This window comes from Globicephala melas, chromosome 15 (genome assembly GCF_963455315.2).
Source record: "Globicephala melas chromosome 15, mGloMel1.2, whole genome shotgun sequence".
In the NCBI taxonomy this organism is placed as follows: Eukaryota; Metazoa; Chordata; class Mammalia; order Artiodactyla; family Delphinidae; genus Globicephala; species Globicephala melas.
In genome coordinates this window covers 3,125,607-3,143,699 of record NC_083328.1, presented here as the reverse complement: position 1 = coordinate 3,143,699, position 18,093 = coordinate 3,125,607, and the positions used below count along the sequence as shown (strand labels likewise).

The window sequence follows — 18,093 nt, the reverse complement described above, 5'->3', positions numbered from 1 at the left end:
GACTCATCTTTTTGAGGCCAGCCTTGACCCTCTCCTACACCCCTTCTGCCAATGGGCCTCCAGAACGCTTCTTCACATTTACCTGTCTGTTTGCACCACTGGGCTCTTGAATTTTTCAAGAGTTCAGTAAATATCAGTTGACCTGATTCATCTCCCCTTCCTTACTCCTTCCCTTCCCTTCCCTTCCCTTTCCTCCTTCCATGCATCCTTCCATCTACCCATCCATCCATCATCCCTCCATCCCTCCATCTGTCCTCCCATCCATTCATCTTTGTGCCCCCACAGCCTTTCACAGGGCCTGGCACTGGCAAGCTTTCAGTAAATAATAACCACCACCATTTAATTTAGCACTTACTATGAGCAATTCACTGTGCCAAGGGCTTTAACCATTGAATAAACTGTGCAATATTTTCCCTCTAAAAGGACAGATCATTTTATGCTGTGAAAGAGACTGAAGAAAAAATACAGACTCTTGGAAACTGGATACTGCTTAAAGCCATTGAAATTAAGGGACTTAAGAGTGTGAAAGGCATTCCCAGACCATCTGCAGGCCTGAACACTGCTGCAGTGGGCTCTCTGGATGGCTTTTGCACGACTGTTTCTGTAATGCTTTCCTGCTTCTGCGGAAAAAGAATTACTTCCCCTGCCTCTACTGTCACCTAAAGTCCACATTTTATTTTAAGCGCTCTGTCATAGCTCCAGGAATTATGTGCATTTTTCATAAAAACATTTAAAAATATTGATACAGAATCGCAACACACGATTTACTTTACACTGAAAAACGCTGCGAGGGGCGGAGTCACGCCAAGAGAACTTCCTGCGGAAGGAAGCTCGCACTTTTATTCTGCTTAATTCTGCCTTTCCAGAATTAGCGTCCTCAGCGTTTTAGGCTGCACTTGTGGTCCCCTGGGCTATCTATCCACACTAACATTCACACCGCGATCACGGCAGGCAGAAAACCCCGGCGGCTGCCGACGCCTCCGCTCAGTCTCTCCACTGTGCATTGTTCCCTCGCTTGTATTATGTTGTTAAATATCTCAATAAATCAATGACGGAGAAAAGCATGTCTACAAATTAGGGGGAGAAATAACATTACAGAACTATTAAGCATAATGAGATTTGCGCAACTGATTTTCCACGCACCAGGATGATCCCCGGGCCTGGACTTACATTCTCAATCAATACCTGAGGGGGGTGCGGGCCCTCGTGCTTTTCTGGGGATGCATTCAGCCGGCTGTCAGACTCCAGGCGAGGTCACCCCGCCGGGTGCTCAGCAGACCTCAGCCTGCTTTCCCTGCCCACTGGGGGCGCTCCTACCCCTACATCACCCTCGTGTGGGGAACTCGTGATTGGCCCGAGGAGAGCAGTCGCTCGTGTTTCCCAAAGCCACATCCCTGGATGGCCGATGCCAGAGGCCTGAGGACCAGCCCTGCGGGCGGTGCCCGGACTTCGACCTTCCTGGGAGTCACGTCGACCTTCAGGCCAGGGCCTCCTGATGTCTGTGGCGGGGTGTCCGTGGCATCTTGCTGGGCTCGGTTCCCCTTCTTGGACTCCCAGCACCTTCTCGGCCTCTCCTTACTGTGACACTGCTGGGGAAACGCCACCTCGAGGTATGAAGGTGGGGGAACCGTGGAGAAATACACGTGGCAGAATGCTGCTCGACAGGCCGCACTCCGGTCACACACCTCCATCCCTGCCGGGCTCGGAAGGAAAGCTGCGTGAGGGTCCACACACGCACGTGCGTCCCACCGGCTGCTTTTCCTCTGAAGATATAAGCTCCGGGTCCCGGCTGCCCTGTGGCAGTATTTGTTTACTAAAGAAGGAGAACGGCTAATACTGAACATCCTCGAGGAGAGCAAGCGCTTCCAGTCCACGCGGGGCACTGCCCCGACCGTACTTGTTTCCGGCGCTTGGCGCAAGGCAGCTTCTCTCCTGCGGGGCCGGCACCTTGCCGCCCAGGCACATCTGCTCCCGGCCGTGCCCTCGTAACCGGGGAGCAGGGACACCGCCCTCTCGAATCCCAGGGTCCACGCTCCACTTACCCTGCCGACGCCCAGAAGCGTGTGTCTATGGCAGGTTTCAAGGCAGGCGCCAAGAAAGACGTTTGACCTCGTGGACGACCCAGCAGGGTCTCCACGCTGAGTGAAACTGTCATTCACGGCCCAAGGGTTCTGGTTCCACTAAGCTCATAACCAGCGCCATGACGTCGGCTTGCAGCTCTGAGCCTGGGAGCTGCTTATGGCTTAAACGCTGCCATTTCTCTTGGTGTAACTGGGCTGGGTCGGAAATTGAGCTGAAACGGGTGGGGCTTACACCCGAGGCTAAATACATCTGATGATAAAATAATTGTATGTTATCCGATCCTTGTTGAAGGCAGGACACCAATGAGATGAACGCAGAGGATGGCCTGGGACCAGGACCCAGCCCAGAGAGAAACGGCTGCAGAGCCCGACAGGCTGTCAATTCGGGGTCATGCAGGAGAGAAGTGAACACAGGCCAGTGACAGAGTCAGAACTGCAGCTGCAGCCCTTGGGCTGAGGCGCTGACTTGGCAACTTCCGTGGATTTTAAACCTTCTGAAAAGCACTGATTGTTTTTCTTTGTTCAGTTGAAAAGTCCCACAGGCAAAGATCAGAAGGGGACAGAGTGAGTGGGGAGGGGCCTGGGGGGCCCCCAGGAGGACCGCAAGTGGGCAGGGAGGGGCCCACGGGGACAGGGGCCCTGCTCCATGTAACCCCCTCTCCTCTCTGGGCTAAACACATTACGCGTGAAAAAAGCAACACAACGTCTGCCCTGCGTCGGGTCCAACCTAAATATGTATTTCACGGCTGCTGTGGAGAGGAAAGTGTATTTATAGTTCCTTTAGTGCCATTCCGGTCTATTGTGTAAATATGTAAATTAGGTTTCCCGATCTATACAGTAAAATGCCTCGGGACAATTTGTGTAAATAGATCATCTGCATATGCCCGCTGCATAGTTTCCACTGCCTTCCTGGGAGCTTAGCAACTCCGACTGGGAGGAAATCTTCGCCCAACCCGAGAAATGAACCTTCGGCAAGGCTGTCCTGTGGCGTCCGGGGCCGCGTCCACACTCGCTGACTGCCCTTCTCCAGGAGTGACGGGGGTGTGTGTCCTAGTCCGATGTGAATTTCACCAGCTGCCGTTCAATTCGGTGTTTTCACGTTAGGGCATCAGCAGAATTTGCAGGGGTTCAAGTGAAGAGGCACAAGGCTGCAGGGCCACCTGCCCGGGCCGCTGGAGCCTGCTGGCCACCGTCCCCGCGCCAGCCAAGCGGACGAGCTCCATGCCTTCCAAGGGCAAGATGCAGATGAGGCCTGGTGGGGAGACGGCAGGCAGCCCGGGGCCCCCAGGGCCACCCGACAAAGGGGCTCAGTCTTTCCAGACGCCCGCGGTGACGGGAACCCGGGTGGCCCCCTATTAAAAACTACCCCTCCCAGGGCCCAACACCACTACCAAGCTCCCTTCAGACACCACTGCCCTGCCCGGAGAGGGTGTCTCGCCAAAGAGCCTCGGGGAGAGAGTGAGACGATGCAGCATTACTGTTCCGTGTAATGAGGCCTGTAACAGATGACAGCTGAGATCCAAAGCCCCAGGTACTGGCACGGCGTTTAAATATTGACAATCCGTAAATGCATTTCATCCGACTCCAGGCAGCTGCAGGCCTCCGTTAAGGGGGGAGGGCGTCTCTCAACTTTCAGCGGCTGGACGGCGAGGCCGTCGGCCTGCTCTGGCCCAGTCGAAATCGCTGGCGACCTGCTCTCCAATGTTGAGAAGGTGAAGCAGAGCCCTCGGGGCTCGCGGGAAACGACAGCGTCCTCCGGGTCAGCTTCCTGGCACGTCTTGGTCCCCGTGGGTCAGCTTCCACCTTCTGGTAGTGACCCGGGGAGTCAGACTGCCAGCTGCCGGCAGAAGGCTCGTGTCTGGGCGAGGCCCTCGGGTGTGGGGCGCCACCGTCCAGATTCCCAGAAGCTGCACTTGTAACCACCAAGCACCCTGTTTCCTTCATCGCAGCAGATGGATGAGCAGGGGCAGCATGAGGGGAAATGAACCAGCTCCCCAGGGAGCCTGAGAAAGCACCCTCCAACCCCGGGGCGGCCCGAGTGCTCACTAGGGCTAGGATTCCCATGTGCCTGCGTCTGGCTGGTGGGGGCCTCCGTTCCCCGCAGGCCGATTGCTGACATGAAGGTGCTCGTTTCAGAGAGACGGTGCACCTGACTGACCAGGGTGAGGAGACCATCCGTGGAGATTAAAAAAAAAAAATTTAAGCTCAGCTTTTTCTTTTGAGATAATTGTGGATTCCCACGCAGCTGTGGGAAATAGCACAGGCACCCCACTGTGTCCTTTATCCAGTGTTCCAACCCCCCGTCCCCCCGCAAGGGAAACTACAGTACAGCGCAACCGGGAAACCGATGCTGACGCAGTCCTGATGGGACCCTTTGCTGCAATGCTTGCACCTGGACACGTCTCTCCTCGAGAAACAAAAACCAAAGAAACTGTATGAGACTAAAAATAACTACGTGCATGCCCAGTTGGGACAAATTCTGGACCCCAAAGATACAGAGACCCAAAAACCCAACTGCCACTTTTGAAGAGACTGGAGCCAAAGCAGGGGGTTGGGAGCAAAAGCAAGGTACTGCACACTACACCACCCAAGAGGTGGGCAAAACACCTAAGTCTCCCCTCTGGCCCGACTCCTGGATACACCCCTACCCTCACCCCATGTGAGGAACACACTCGCGCCACCCCCTGCCCCGCCCCTGTCAGGGCGTGAAGCAAGGGAGGCTGTTGCTTGCTCTCGAGCGCCCCCTGCTGCAGCAGGGGCCTCAGTAAAGCCTTGCCTGAATTTCCTGTCTGGCCTCTGATCCATTTCTATTGAGGAAGGAGGCCGAGAACCCTGGTGGGTAACACTGATCCACAGCGTTTCCATCGCCTCAAGGGTGCCTCGTGTGGCCCTTTTGCAGCCACGTGTCCACTGGGATCCTTAACTCTTGTCGGGGAGACAAGCTTTCAGGTAGAAGGAAACGACTCCGCGGGAGTCCTGGGTGCGTGTCCTCTAGAGCAAGGCTTCCTAACCTTTTCTTGGTGCCGTGGACCCTCTGCCAACCTGCTGACTCTGAAGGACCCCATCTCAGAATGGTTTTCATGCATAAAATAAAACTGAAAAGGAAACCAGTTACACTGGTGGCGCTCCTAAACGCCTGGCAGTAACCGCAAGTTCACAGTCACGTCCGTCTCCCGGTTAGCGCGGAAGGTCTGGATCGCGTGGGTTTTCTTGGCACCCTGGTTAAGCTACGTGGTCTTTGGAAGATGTGGTGGAGAGACGTGCATGGAGGTGACACCCTCATCCCAGGGAACCCAGAAGTCTTCGCTTCTTCACGAACGCTTTCGATGAGAAGGTCTAGCAGGGTCTGCAGACGACCGGAATGTCAACGCCGTGGTGAGTAGGAACGATCTCGGGAAATCTCTGCACACCTGGCACGTGACGTGAACGGAGCTGTGATTTCTACTGCTGGTGGTGTCACAGGTACTGCAGCTACTTACGTGGGTTCTCACCTACGGTTATGGGTTGAACTGGGTCCCCTCATCGTTCATACCTTCAAGGCCTAATCCTTAGTATATCAGAATGCGACCTTATTTGGAAACAGGGTCTCTGCAGACATAATTAGTTAAGATGAGGTCATGACGGTGGGCCCTAATCCAGTATGACTGGGGTTCTTCTAAAACGGGGAAGTTTGGACACAGGAACGCAGGGAGGAGGCACGTGAAGAGGAAGGTAGGGGTCTGGCTGACGTTCTGCTACAGGCCAAGGACCCGCAAAGGTTGTCAGTGACACGCCAGAAGCCAGGGGAGAGGCCTGGACCAGATCCTCCCCGATGGCCCCCAGAGGGAACCAACCGTGCCGACACCTCGACCTGGGGTTCCAGCCTCCAGACCTGAGAGAGAACACGTTTCTATTTTCTAAGCCACCCAGTGTTTGGTACTCGGTTACAGTAGCCGAGCAAACTAACACGTGTTTATAAGTGAAGGAAAGCTAATCAGTTAGAGGGCTAGTGAAGATAAACACGTGTTTTTTCCCGTCGAAGCTGATGGAGCCCCTTGGTGGACCCGAGCAAGGCAACCTTTGCAACAAACGCTCTCCTTGGATTTGGGGAGCAAGCAGCTTTGCCTCCTGAGGCCAGTGCAGCCTCCACTGCCTCAGTCTGGGCACAGACCTCACAGGGCCTTTCAGCCACGGCATTTTGGGTTTTTTTGTTTGTTTTTTTTGCGGTACGCGGGCCTCTCACTGTTGTGGCCTCTCCCGTTGCGGAGCACAGGCTCCGGACGCGCAGGCTCAGCGGCCGTGGCTCACGGGCCCAGCCGCTCCACGGCACGTGGGATCTTCCCGGACCGGGGCACGAACCCGTGTCCCCTGCATCGGCAGGTGGACTCTCAACCACTGCGCCACCAGGGAAGCCCGCGGCACTTGTTGATCTCCGAAAGTGCCCCGGGTCAGATGTCGCCAGCAGAGAGCTGGCTGGCTCTTCTGGGTCCACTGCTTTCAGAGGTACGGGGGGAACAAGTGACCACAGAGGCCTCTGGCGAGTCCAGCCCCGTCACGGATTTGGGACCCTCCATTTCCAGAAAAGGCCAGATGCCCTGCTTATCAGAAACTGTCGGGATCCCCCAGGCCCGGGGGCTGAACATGGGCATTCTTGAGCCAAAGAAGTATTCACATCGCCTTTGTGTAGAAACTGTTTTGGTTTTATGTACTAGGTTTCTCCTTAGAAGTTTCTAGAAGGCACTTCTAAGTAATCTTTCAAAAGCCGTTTGGTGGGGAGGAGGGACGCCCGTGACGTCTGCGACTTTGGGGCTCTTCCCTCTTGGTCTAAGAGCTTCTTTAAACATCACACTGAAGTGCTCACAGCGCTGCAGTCCACCTGGAGGCGGGGCCTGGCGATCACTTTCCACGTGCGTCCCTGGCACGCCGTGTATTTTCACGCTCGGATGTTCCTGCTGAGCCGTACGGCCGTCTGAAGGTCGCGGTGAACGTGCCCGGGGCTCCTGCGAGGGTGATGCCCCCCCAGCTCCAGCCGTAACATCCGACTCAAACCATCCCTCACTTTCCAGTGGTGCCTGCCCTTAGGTATTACTTGAACAGAGAGAAGGCGGAAACCCTCTTAGCGTGGATGGGGTTGGGGCGGATCTCAACCTCGCTCCCCGCGGATGACGTGTGGGTTTCACTACTAACAGGAAGGTTCATGACGATCCGAAATGAGCAGGACACTCTCCACCGAGATCTCGAGCGGAGCCTCTGAAAACACTCGTGGGTCTTACCGCTGAGCTGAGAACATCCTTAAGTGACCCTAAGTTCTCTCGCACGTGTATCTGAGTGACAGTCATCCTCCCCCAAGCCCAGGTAACGTGGCCGGAACACCATGGGTCTGATGCCCGTGAGGTCGCTAGCGCAGCCGTGGTTATGAGAATGGGGGGGTGGGGGCTTCCCCGGTGGTCCAGTGGGTAGGGCTCCGCACTCCCAATGGGGTTCCATCCCTGGTCAGGGAACTAGATCCCGCAGGCCGCAACTAAGAGTCCGCAGGCCGCAACAAAGATCCCGTGTGCCGCATTGGAGACCCGGCGCAGCCAAAATAAATAAATAAATAAAAAATAAATATTTAAAAAAAACAACGGGGGGTGGGGGAGTGAGAGGGCACCTCTCATTTCAAGTCAATGCCCTCCGTCTCCACGTCATCAGGGAGATGCTGGGCCGGGGAGGCCCCAAGCTCTGACACGTCCCCTCTTTTACAGATGCAGAGACACCGTTTCGAGGTTTCGCCCTCCCTACCTGAGGGCCTGGCCTCGATGACGTAGCCCGTGGTGGGCGTCCTGCCCGCGCGGCCCTCCGTCCACTGCAGGGTGAGCTCAGAGGCGGATCTGGTGACCGAGACGTCTCGAGGGGAGCCCGGGGAACCTGTGGACAGAGGAGAAAAGAGCGGGTGGGCTTTGGCCCGGGACTCCTGGGCCTGCAGAGGGGCCGGCTCTGCTGCTAGGTCTCCAGGCAGGGCTCACCCTGGGTCAGTCCCGGTCCCTCATCTTGAAAGTCGGGGTGGGGCTGACACTGGCCTCACAGGGTCCATCAGAGCATCAAGAGAGCTGAGCCGTGGAGGTGTCCTCTCGATCCACTGCCCCCTCCTCCAAAAGCACTTAAACAGAGGCCAAGGGCATTTGTGCAGCGGGAACCACGCAGTTCCTCTTCATGCCAGGAAAACTTCAAATTTTTCTTACGTATCTTATTTCAAAAATCGAATGCACTTCTTTTCGCTTTTTTTCCAGAAGACAAATACAAACTGGACACGCTCAACACCTAAGAACTTGCTCACCCACACTGAACGCATCCGCATGCAGACGTTCAGGTAACACACGCCTTGGAAGGCGGGGCCAAAGGAGTCCTGAGCTGACGCCAGCTCTGAGCGTCCAGCACGGCTCGTCGGGAGTGCAGACCAAGCCCTGACCGGACGAAGGAGGCCCGATACTCACCCTCGGCCGGCCCGGCCGTGACGCTGGCCCGCAGCTCGGGCCCGTAGGCGATGGTCCGCGCTTGCACTCGGAAGAAGTAGGTCACCCCCTTGGTGAGGTCGCGCACCTTCAGCCAGCGCTGCCAGTTCCCCTTCACGTCCACCGTCACCACCTTGCTCACCCCTAGAGCCGCAGGGAAGGGCGAGAGGGGCCCTGAGCACCGCCTCTTCAGCTCTAATGACCAGGAGGCCGCGAGGTTTGCTGAGGAAGCGTTTCTTACCACCGGGACTGTAAGTGGTGGCAGTGGCCGATTTCCAGCACACGTAAGTGCCCTTAGAGTCTAAGCGTGGTAAGTGGGTGCTGACACGGGGAAGAACCACCCACAGCACGCGGGAGGAGGCCCCGGCTCACTGGCCACGTTGGGGCGGGGGAGAGAACCCCGGCGACAGGCACCAAGGTGGGGGCAGGCCCCCGACGTCTGGAGGGTCCCTCCCCACTTGGCTGGGAGCTGCACAAAGCCCTGTGTCACGTCGAAGGCGACCTCGGGCTTCCCAACTTAGTCGGGGGACAGAACGTGGAGGAGGAAGATGGAGGAAGGCTCTGCGTGGGCTGCAGGCGGCCCCCCCACGGGGTCCACTCTGCGGCCTAAAGGCTTTGGCAACGCATGACAACTTCATCCACAGACCCTGAAACATGACGAACCTGTCACCACAGAGAGTGGTAGTGACGCAGCCCCACAGACCTGTGCCAGCACAGAGACGCTTCCCTCAAACACAGACATTGAGCAGATGTGATGCTGGCTGTACTAGGTTTAATTAGAAAATAGAGGTTGGACACTTTGGCAGGGGGATACAAACTGAAAAGTACACAAACGCAGCATTTTCCAGAAGGGAAAATAGGGTTCTTTGGTAAAACAAGTCTGAAAATGAAGCATTCAAACAAAAAAAGCTACATAAGTTCTAGACTGCGGGACTTCTCAGAGCCTTCAACACACCGATGTCTGTCGGGCACCTCTTGGAGGAGGGTGTCAGGCTGGGGCAATTCCAGGACTTGTGAGTCAGCAGAGGTCGTGCAGAAGAGCCGCGCTGGGGGCCTGCTGTCCTGGGTCCGGCGTCTGCGCCACCGTGTCCCGTACACAGAGAACAGCCGTGCTTCCCAAGAACAAGGGGCCACCTGCCCTTGCTGCGACCGGCCGGTGTTATCTGCACCTTGAATCTTAGGGTGGCCTTGATCTCAGAAGAGCCCAACAACGTGCGTCCTCGCTACAAAGTGGGTCCAGCTTTCAGAGTCATCAAAGCAAATTCCTCTGATCCTACAGGCCTCCAGAAGCCCTTCTAGTTGGCTTACTGTCTTCATGTTGCGCCTTTTATGAAACATTTGTTCAGCGACATGATTCTCTTCCAAGTTGTTTTGGAGCAATTTGGGCTGCTCTTGTGTGATTGGAGCTTTTCGGTAGAGAAGCAGGGCCACTTCTGCACAGAGAGGCCGCCCCTCAGCTGCATCGCTCCAGAACGGGGTTTCAGGGATGAGTCCACACCCATGGTTGACTGTCACCAGTGAACACACGCGGGATCCTGCCAGATATAGTTTTCCTGGAGAGCAGCCCCTTCTTTTGTTAAAAAATGCCCTCCTTCTCCTCAGAGCAAAACCAACCCTGTGCACAGATCTTGTGAACTCTGTCCCGCCAAGAGGTGGAGCTGGTCTGCTTCCCTCCCCCTCCCCCATCCCAACCACATCAGCGTCTTATTTATTCAGTCAACTTTAAAACCATGCCCTGCACTCCAAACCTCAGGGTGCAGTCGCCTGAAATATTTCCATTTCAAACACGTAAGAAAACATAAAAATAGCTCTTCTATGGAATCAGAGTCCCAAGAACACGGCTCAGTGTTCCGAGGGCCTGGGGGCTCTCCACGCAGCCAGGCCTACTTTCCTGGTGGAGGGACCCGGGGTCCACAGCACTGCAGTACCACATCGACGCCCCTGTTCCCGGGGCCTGGGCTGCAGGCTGCCCGACCAGGGTCTGCAGGTGTCCCTCCAGACGCTGCCCGGGCCTGGGGGAGGGGGCATGAAGAAGGGTCACCCCAGGCAGAGGTCACTGTTTTACAACTGCTTTTTACTCTCTTTACCACAAACTTGTGCATGTGCATATCAACATAAATATCATATCCTCGGTGATCTTCACAAGGGAAGCGGCGTTACCACAGAGAGTTCATATAAAGATGCTCGAGCTTCTCCCTACGTTTGCAGCCATATCTCTGGGAGCTGCACGGGTCCTCTGAGGCATATGAGAGTACCGAAATGGTCCGGAGTCCCGCTTCCTACTTTCGTGGTTCCCTGCCTAAATCCCAGATCCAACCGCGAAGGGGGTGAGGGCCAGGCTTCTCCAGGAGACGCCCTCCAAGAGGCCTGCGGACCCATCAGGTCAGCCAGCCGCCCTGAGGGGAGGAGACATAGCATCGGGGCACTGGGGGCCGCTGGGGAGGGATGGGCCCAGGTGTGGGGACGCAGGGCAGCCAGGGCTGGACCGAGGCCCGAGGTGCCAGGCAGCCTGCCCTCAGAGGGTCCGGGAAGCTGTGCGGTGCTTTCACAGCCACGGCCTGGCATTCAGCCTCTCTGTTCTCGCCCACGACTCTGTCCACGGTGTCGGGCCTGCTCAGCTAGGCAACGGCGCGGTCTTAGGTGAGAACGTCCCAAAGAGCCCCGGCAGAGGCGCCCAGGGCGAGCGCCGCTGCTCCACGATTGGCCGAGGGCGGGTTCCCTCTGAAACTCGCAGGGTCGGCCAGAGGGACGGGGAGTGCGGACGCCCCTGGATCTGGAGCCTGTCCCAGACCTGTTACTTCTTCCCCGTGAGACGCCGGGCGACACACTGGACCTCTGCAGGCCTCTGTTTCCCGTCGGTCCTGAGTGGGCAGTGCCCACCTCACAGCAGTGTCAGGAGGGCTGGATCCCAGACCCTGCAGTGACTGTTCGAAAGCACGTCAAGCTCCGGGCGCTGCGATCCACCTGCGTCCCCGGCTGCAGCTCTCCCGCTCCGCGGTGGCCACGCTGCCCCAGCACCCAGGGCTTATGGCGGCCACCGCGGAGCTCAGCTCGCCACCCAGGGCTTATGGCGGCCACCGTGGAGCTCAGCTCGCCATCCTGCTGGTCAGGCCTTGGGAGGCAGCTGGCGTGGCCAATCGTGGCCGGGCTCCTGCGTGCAGCTGGTCCTCACGTGCCCGGCAGGTGGCTGGCTGTCCGCCAAGGCAAGAGGACGGATAGGTCACGTCCCCAGCATCTCCCCGAGGGCCGGCTCAGGCGTGTCCACGAGAGGACAGGGTGCCTCCCGCGTGCAAATGCTCTCCACGCCTCCGCCCGCCCCACGGCGGTTACTGCTCCAGTGGCCACTGCGAGTCATGCAGCTGAGTCCGGAGGAACGCAATGGGGCTCGATCTGGGGCCTTCCTGTGCTCGACCCACGACACCCACCAGCAGGAGGACCGCCACCAGCAGCCGCTGCCCACGCCCCGGTGACGGCCTCCTTACGGCCCCACTTCGGCCGGGCCGTGCTCCTCTCTGGCTGCCAGCCGTGGCCGCCGGAAGGGCCCAGGACTAGTGTACATCTGGCTAAGTCAGGGGTTCTGGCTGAGGCCGTGGTCCAGGCGGGCTCGCGGTGGGATCCTGGGACGTGATGCCGGGTTGGCGGTGAGCGGGGCACTTCGGGAAGGTCACAGGGTCACCAGGGCGGCACCAGGGCAGTGGGTCGGTGAGCTCTGCTCCTGGGGAAGGGGTGTTTGCTGGTTGCCACGGAGGCCGGGGGAGGCTCGAGGCCTGTGGCCAGCCTCACTCCAGCGGGAGCAGGGCCCGAGCTGTCGGGGGGCAGGGTGGCCTGCGGTTGGCGGCCCGGCTTAGTGCCGGCCTGGTGCTAGAGGCAGCCCTGCGACACCGCAGGCGGGACTGGACGCTTCCCGTCACCGTCACCGTCACATGGGGTAGCCCCAGCCCTGGACCGGCCACTCGACAGGCAAGCAGGCGTCAGTGGGTCTGGGACGTGCACAGCCAGAGCCTGGCGTCTGGACAGTTTGCTGCTGAGGGCGCAGGAGCCGGGGCGGCGGCTGAGTGAGCGCAGGGCTGAGCCCCCGTCCCTGCTCCAATGGCAGGGCTGGCACACTGGCTGGAGACCCAGGCTGAGAGCAGCGGGCCTCCCCACAGACAAGGGACGCTGCTGCGGACGGCGGGCGTCTCGCTACTTGTGAAAAGAGGCGAAGATGGCTGTGACCGAAGTGACTCCACCTGTTGTCACTCCAGGGAACGGCAAGCCCCACCCGCGGCCGGAAAGCAAGATGATTTCCTGACTGCCCCTCGGGCTCCGTCTCTGCCGCTCAGCATCACGTTTACGTTCAGAGACACAAGCTCCGGACGTTCGTTCCCCATCACGCGACAGATAAGACCTCGGCTCTTGAACCTGCCCGCCTGGGTTCGAATCCCTCCTCTCCCCTGTTCCCCAACCGTAGGCTGGGGACAACGTCTTAAGGGCCCGAAGCCCGACTGCTTTTTTTTTTTTTTTTTGCGGTATGCGGGCCTCTCACTCCTGTGGCCTCTCCCATTGCGGAGCACAGGCTCTGGATGCGCAGGCTCAGCGGCCATGGCTCACGGGCCCAGCCGCTCCGCGGCATGTGGGATCTTCCCGGACCGGGGCATGAACCCGTGTCCCCTGCATCGGCAGGCGGACCCCCAACCACTGCGCCACCAGGGAAGCCCAGCCCGCCCGCTTTGTCTGTGGCGTGAGGACAGATGCGGCGCGCCCCGCAGGGCTGTGCTGAGCATGAGGAGAGAACGCAGGAGAGCGGTGGGTGCGGCCTGCTGTGTAGCCAGTGCCGGAGGGGCAGCGCCTACCGTCGGCGTGCTCGGTGGGGTCGCGTTGACGGGGGCACCGGGAGAACCCTGTGAGCTGCTCGTGGCGAACCTGAGTGTCCAAACAACGTGAAACAAACAAGCAGCCCCGGGGACACCGGGAACTGGAGCTGCTGCTGCCCCCCGGCGATGAGGCGGGGGCGGGGGTTAGGCGTGGGGAAGCTCTGCAGCAATTCTAGCGCCTGACCGTGCAGAGGAGGGTAACGGGGGGCACAGCCAGGCCCCGCTGCGGAATCCGGCCGGGCGGTGGCCTCGCCGGGAGGCCAAGGAGACAGCTGTGGGCCGTGGAGTTTCTGGAAAGACTGTGCAACCCCCCCCCCCCCCCCACACACACAGACGCTCTGCTCAGCACTCAGTCACTTGCCGGAGGAAGCGCGGGAAACCTCACTCATGGCCTGGGGTGAGGACGGAGGCGGAGGCCAGTCAGGCACCGTTCTCGGCAACCCTTTCTCATCTGGACGGCACCAGTGGGTTAATATCCTTGAAAAGGTGTTTGGGACCTGGGCTCGTGGAATCTGCGCGCACGTGCGTGTGCAGGGAACGCCGGTGAGCAAAATGGAAGTCTCCAGCAATTCTCGGCCCTCCCTCCCTACCTAACGGGCGGGAACGTGGCCCGTCTCCTTCCGGACCTTGACCCAAGCCACGCCCAGGCCACCTGTCCGCAGACAGGCGCTGGGTCCTGGAAAGACACAGCAGAGCGCACTGAATCAGTGCTGGTCCCCAGCCTCTCGGCTGTTCTACAAACCGTTTCCACACGTCGCCTCTGCTGTTATTTACCTAAGTTCACGTGAGAGACAGGAAGGACCCTCTGCCACCTCTACTGCTATTTACCTAAGCTCATCGATTTTCTGAGACGCGCTTTCTCCCGCTCACATTTTTACATCTCTGATTTGGGATGCAGCTCGGAACTGATGCTTCAGGAGGACTGGGCCGTGGTTTAGTGGAAGCATTTCTTCGTTCTCAGCACTTCATAAAATAACAATGAACCTCCCAGGCCGTGGCGGTGTGGATTCGATGAAATAAAATCTGGGCTTAACTTTTCTTCTTCGAATCAACTCCCTGTTTTACTTGAATGTGCTTGTTTTAAAAGGAAACTTTTATCATGGCTTTAAATGGAGAGCCAATATCATTTGATGTGTTGGTGATATCTTTTCCTCCCAGACATTAAATAATCCATAATTTCTACAGTCTGTCTGTGTCTATGACCAGGGCCTCACCTCCCTTCTCTGCACCACAGTGCCGGGCACACAGTGGGGACAGAGAGGAATGCCCGCTCGGCCCTCAGTGTGCGCTCCGGGAGTGGGGCAGCGGGCAGAGATGAGTGGATAAGAGATCAAATCAACACAGAGCTGGCGGCACTAACTACAGCAGGGGCGCAGGGACAGAGCCATGCCGTCACGGCCCAGCTCCTTCCCCCCCGCCCTGTCCACCCCTGCACCTGTCCTCTCCTCTCCCGTCCATCATCCCCGCCCGGAGCCCCCTGCCAGCCCCCCTGGTGGCGCCGGGGTTGATTCAGCTGCGGATCCCGGTCTCCTGTAACTCAGACCCGGCGCCTCTGGCTCCACCTCGGCCCCGTGTCACTGGCCCTGCGGCCACCCGGACGACTGGCATTGCCCCCTCCCTGCAGGCCCCGCGTGACCGAGCCTCTGTGGGCCAGTCTTGTCTCGGACACTGGGCGCCTGGGCCCTTCCTGTCCCTCAGCGCCTGTCCCCGCTCCACGCCCGAGGCTCTCACGCAGTCCCACTCTCCTCCTCGTGGCGCTGATCGCTATCAGACTTGTGTGTGTGTGTGTGTGTGTGTGTGTGTGTGTGTGTGTGTGTGTGTGTGTGTGTGTGTGTGTGTTCGTGTGTTGCTCTCTCCTCCTTGGAGCGCAGCTCACTGCACTCAGGAAAGCAAGGATCTCGATGAACAGGTCAGCTCAGATCCCAGCTTCCCTGAACGGCACCTGGCACACAGCAGGTGCTTAAGAAAGACGTGCTGAGTGGAGTTCCCCGGCAGTCTAGTGGTTAGGGCATGGCACCTTCACTGCAGTGGCCCGGTTCAATCCCCGGTGGGGAAACATCCCGCAAGGTGCGGGCCCAAAACCCCCACCCCCGACACCAAAAACAAACAAAAACCTCGCTGAGTAAACAGAAGAATGAGGGCAGCCCCAGAGGAGCACCCGAGGGAAGCGTCCGGGCCCAGCTGCCCACGTGGCTCCAGCCTGCGGCACCCAGGGTGGGACGAGCGCTGAGATCTCAGGCGCAGCAGGAGAGGCGGGTCTTGGGTGATAAAGAGGCCGGGTCAGGGGCCCTGCGGAGGGGCTGTGTGGAGCCCCGGACGCGCTCAGTCGGTTCACCCGCCCCTCCCGGCGCCATGCCGTGTGGACGGTGGGTGTCACGCAGCCAGGAGGCTTACCTTGGACGGGTGCTAAGGGCTCGTACACCACTCGGTAGCCCTGCAGGACGCCATTGGCTGCCGTAGGCTCCCCCCACGAAACGTTCAGCGTGGTGGAGGTTACTTCCGAGAATGCCAGGAAGCTGGGCGTCCCGGGAGCTGGAGGACAGGACAGAGAGGACGTCACCAAAGCCCCTTTACGTCGTCTACATACGCGTCTACGCCTCCGCGTGGAATAGGGACCATATTAGATGGAATCTCCAACTTAGTGAAGTCTCAGTGCCGTGGATGAAAAGGAGATTTATCGGTCATCTCCGAACTTCCCAGGGTCAAAATCAGAAACTCAGAGCCTCCCGAGAAGAGCGGAGAAAACGGCGGTGTTTAAACACAAAGGAGCCTGAGAGGTGCAATGACAAAGGCATAAACACGAATAATGGATGGAAACAGAAAATGCGGTGCAGACAGCGCCCTCTTCTAGCACCTGCTGGAGGATTCCACGGGCTCCAGTTCCGCTCCTCCGCGGGGGTGGGGGGGTGGGCTCTCCCCTCCCCTCCCCTCCTGGGGGGCCCAGAGCCTCTGAGAACATCCCCGCGCACGGGTCCTCATCTGAAATCCCACGGGCGCCCGGCCATCTCCCTGTCCCCCTTGGTCTGGAGATGGGGGAGCTCACGCGCCACCCTGAGCTGGAAGAAGCTCCTGGCAGACGCAGAGGCAGGCTGTGTGGCCGGGGAGGACGCCGACCCCGCCCGCGGCTCCCGTCTGCCTGGGCCCCGTGGGAGGGCTGGGTGGGTGCTGGCACCCAGAGCTGCCCCTACCCCAGTGGGCACTGACGCCCCCCTAGCTGGGTTCCCCTCCGTGCTCAGAAATGCCCACTGAATCGGCCCCCACTTGCCCCCCTTCCGTCCTCCCCCGTCCCTGGGGGCCCTTTGGCCCTGTGACCCGCCAGGCCCGCAGCGCCCGAGGGCCTCCACCTCCTACCCTCGGCCCCACAGGTCCGCCCATACCCTTCCCGCTCAGAGCCCACAGTCCACAGACAGCTCCTCCCGGGCTGCTGGACGGGCCCCGAGGACGCAGGCCCTGCAATGCAGTCATGGTCATCTCCCAGGGGGCCTGACTCTCAGGAGCCCCTGTTCCCAGGAAGGCTGAACCCACAGAGGTTTGGGGAGCCCGGAGCCGGTGGGTCTGTGCCCCACGGGCTCCCTAACTTACACTGCCAGCCTTCCACTCCCTGCATCTCAAGAAGGCCCCAGAGCTCCCGGGACCCAGGGCCCAGCCGCCGTTCCCTCGGGAAGCCTGGTCAGCCTCAGGAAGCGCCCCAAACCACTAGGGACTCTGCGAGTCGCCAGGAGAGTGAGTGAGCGGCTCAGAACGTACCCCAGATCAGGAGAGGAGGTCACGGGCAGTGTGACCCCTGGCAGGGCAGCCCGGCCACGCCCTAGGACCTGCGCGGGGCATGTGTCTGAGAGACGGCCTGCCAGCTGCTTCCAGGGGACTCTGTGGCCCAGAGGCCCGGGAAGGCCAACACTGCGGCCTGGGCTCAGCACATCAACATACAAGGAGCTCCCCCTGCCCCGGGATCTGGACCCTGAGAGAATCCCCGGAGGCCTGGAGCAAGTCCTGCCGGTGACAGATGAGGCCTTGTGCAGATGGAAGCCCGGCCCCCCCATTGCCCACGCTGCTCACGCTGGTGAATGTTCACGGGGCAGCTCCACGCAGCAGGCCTGGGCTGGGCGCTGGGGACACCACACGAATCGGACCCAGAAATTCCCAGCTACGCGGGATCTGACTTACAGGACGGGCAGAGCGGAGAGCCAAGGGAATGGAGAGGGAGGGTCGGGGAACAGCGCCAGGGCAGGGAGGTGCCCCAGGCTGTGGGAAGGAAGCCCGTGTCCTCCTACCGGCCTGGTGGGTCCGGCCCTGCCGGGGGTCACTCCTGGGCCCGTCTCCAGCGGCGTTGAAGGCCGAGATGCTGACCAGGTACTGGGTGTGACTGGTGAGGTTCTTCAGCTTCGCCGTGGTCTCGGGCAGGAACAGCACCCTCATCTTCTCCGTCTCGTTCCGGCTGTCCGCCTCCCAGTAGTAGATCTGCCAGAAAGAGCCGGAGGCTGGAGGCCAGCGCGGGGGGGAAGGGGTGGCGCCCCCTCTGTTCCTCAGCCTGGGGGTGGGTGGCCACTGAGCCAGAGGGGACCTGAGTGCTCCCGGGGGCCGAGCTGTGCTCTGCAGAGTCGGGGGTGGCTGAGGCCAGGCCAGGGTGGACGGGGCCTGAGGATGGAGGTGGCATTTCGGTGGCATCTCCTTCGGCTGCCAGGAAAGTGC

General features: G+C 59.5%; 1 protein-coding gene across 1 annotated transcript in view; it reads right to left on the bottom strand.

Moving 5' to 3' along the window:
- The window catches only part of SDK1 (sidekick cell adhesion molecule 1), a 581,111-nt gene that overhangs the window by 26,325 nt on the left and 536,693 nt on the right, over positions 1-18,093 (bottom strand). The window contains exons 37-40 of the mRNA XM_060285242.1: positions 17,676-17,862; positions 15,799-15,936; positions 8,534-8,695; positions 7,842-7,967 (exon numbers count right to left, since the gene is read on the bottom strand). Of these exons, the coding sequence (XP_060141225.1) occupies positions 7,842-7,967; positions 8,534-8,695; positions 15,799-15,936; positions 17,676-17,862 (613 nt within the window). The remainder of the gene's footprint in view (positions 1-7,841; positions 7,968-8,533; positions 8,696-15,798; positions 15,937-17,675; positions 17,863-18,093) is intronic.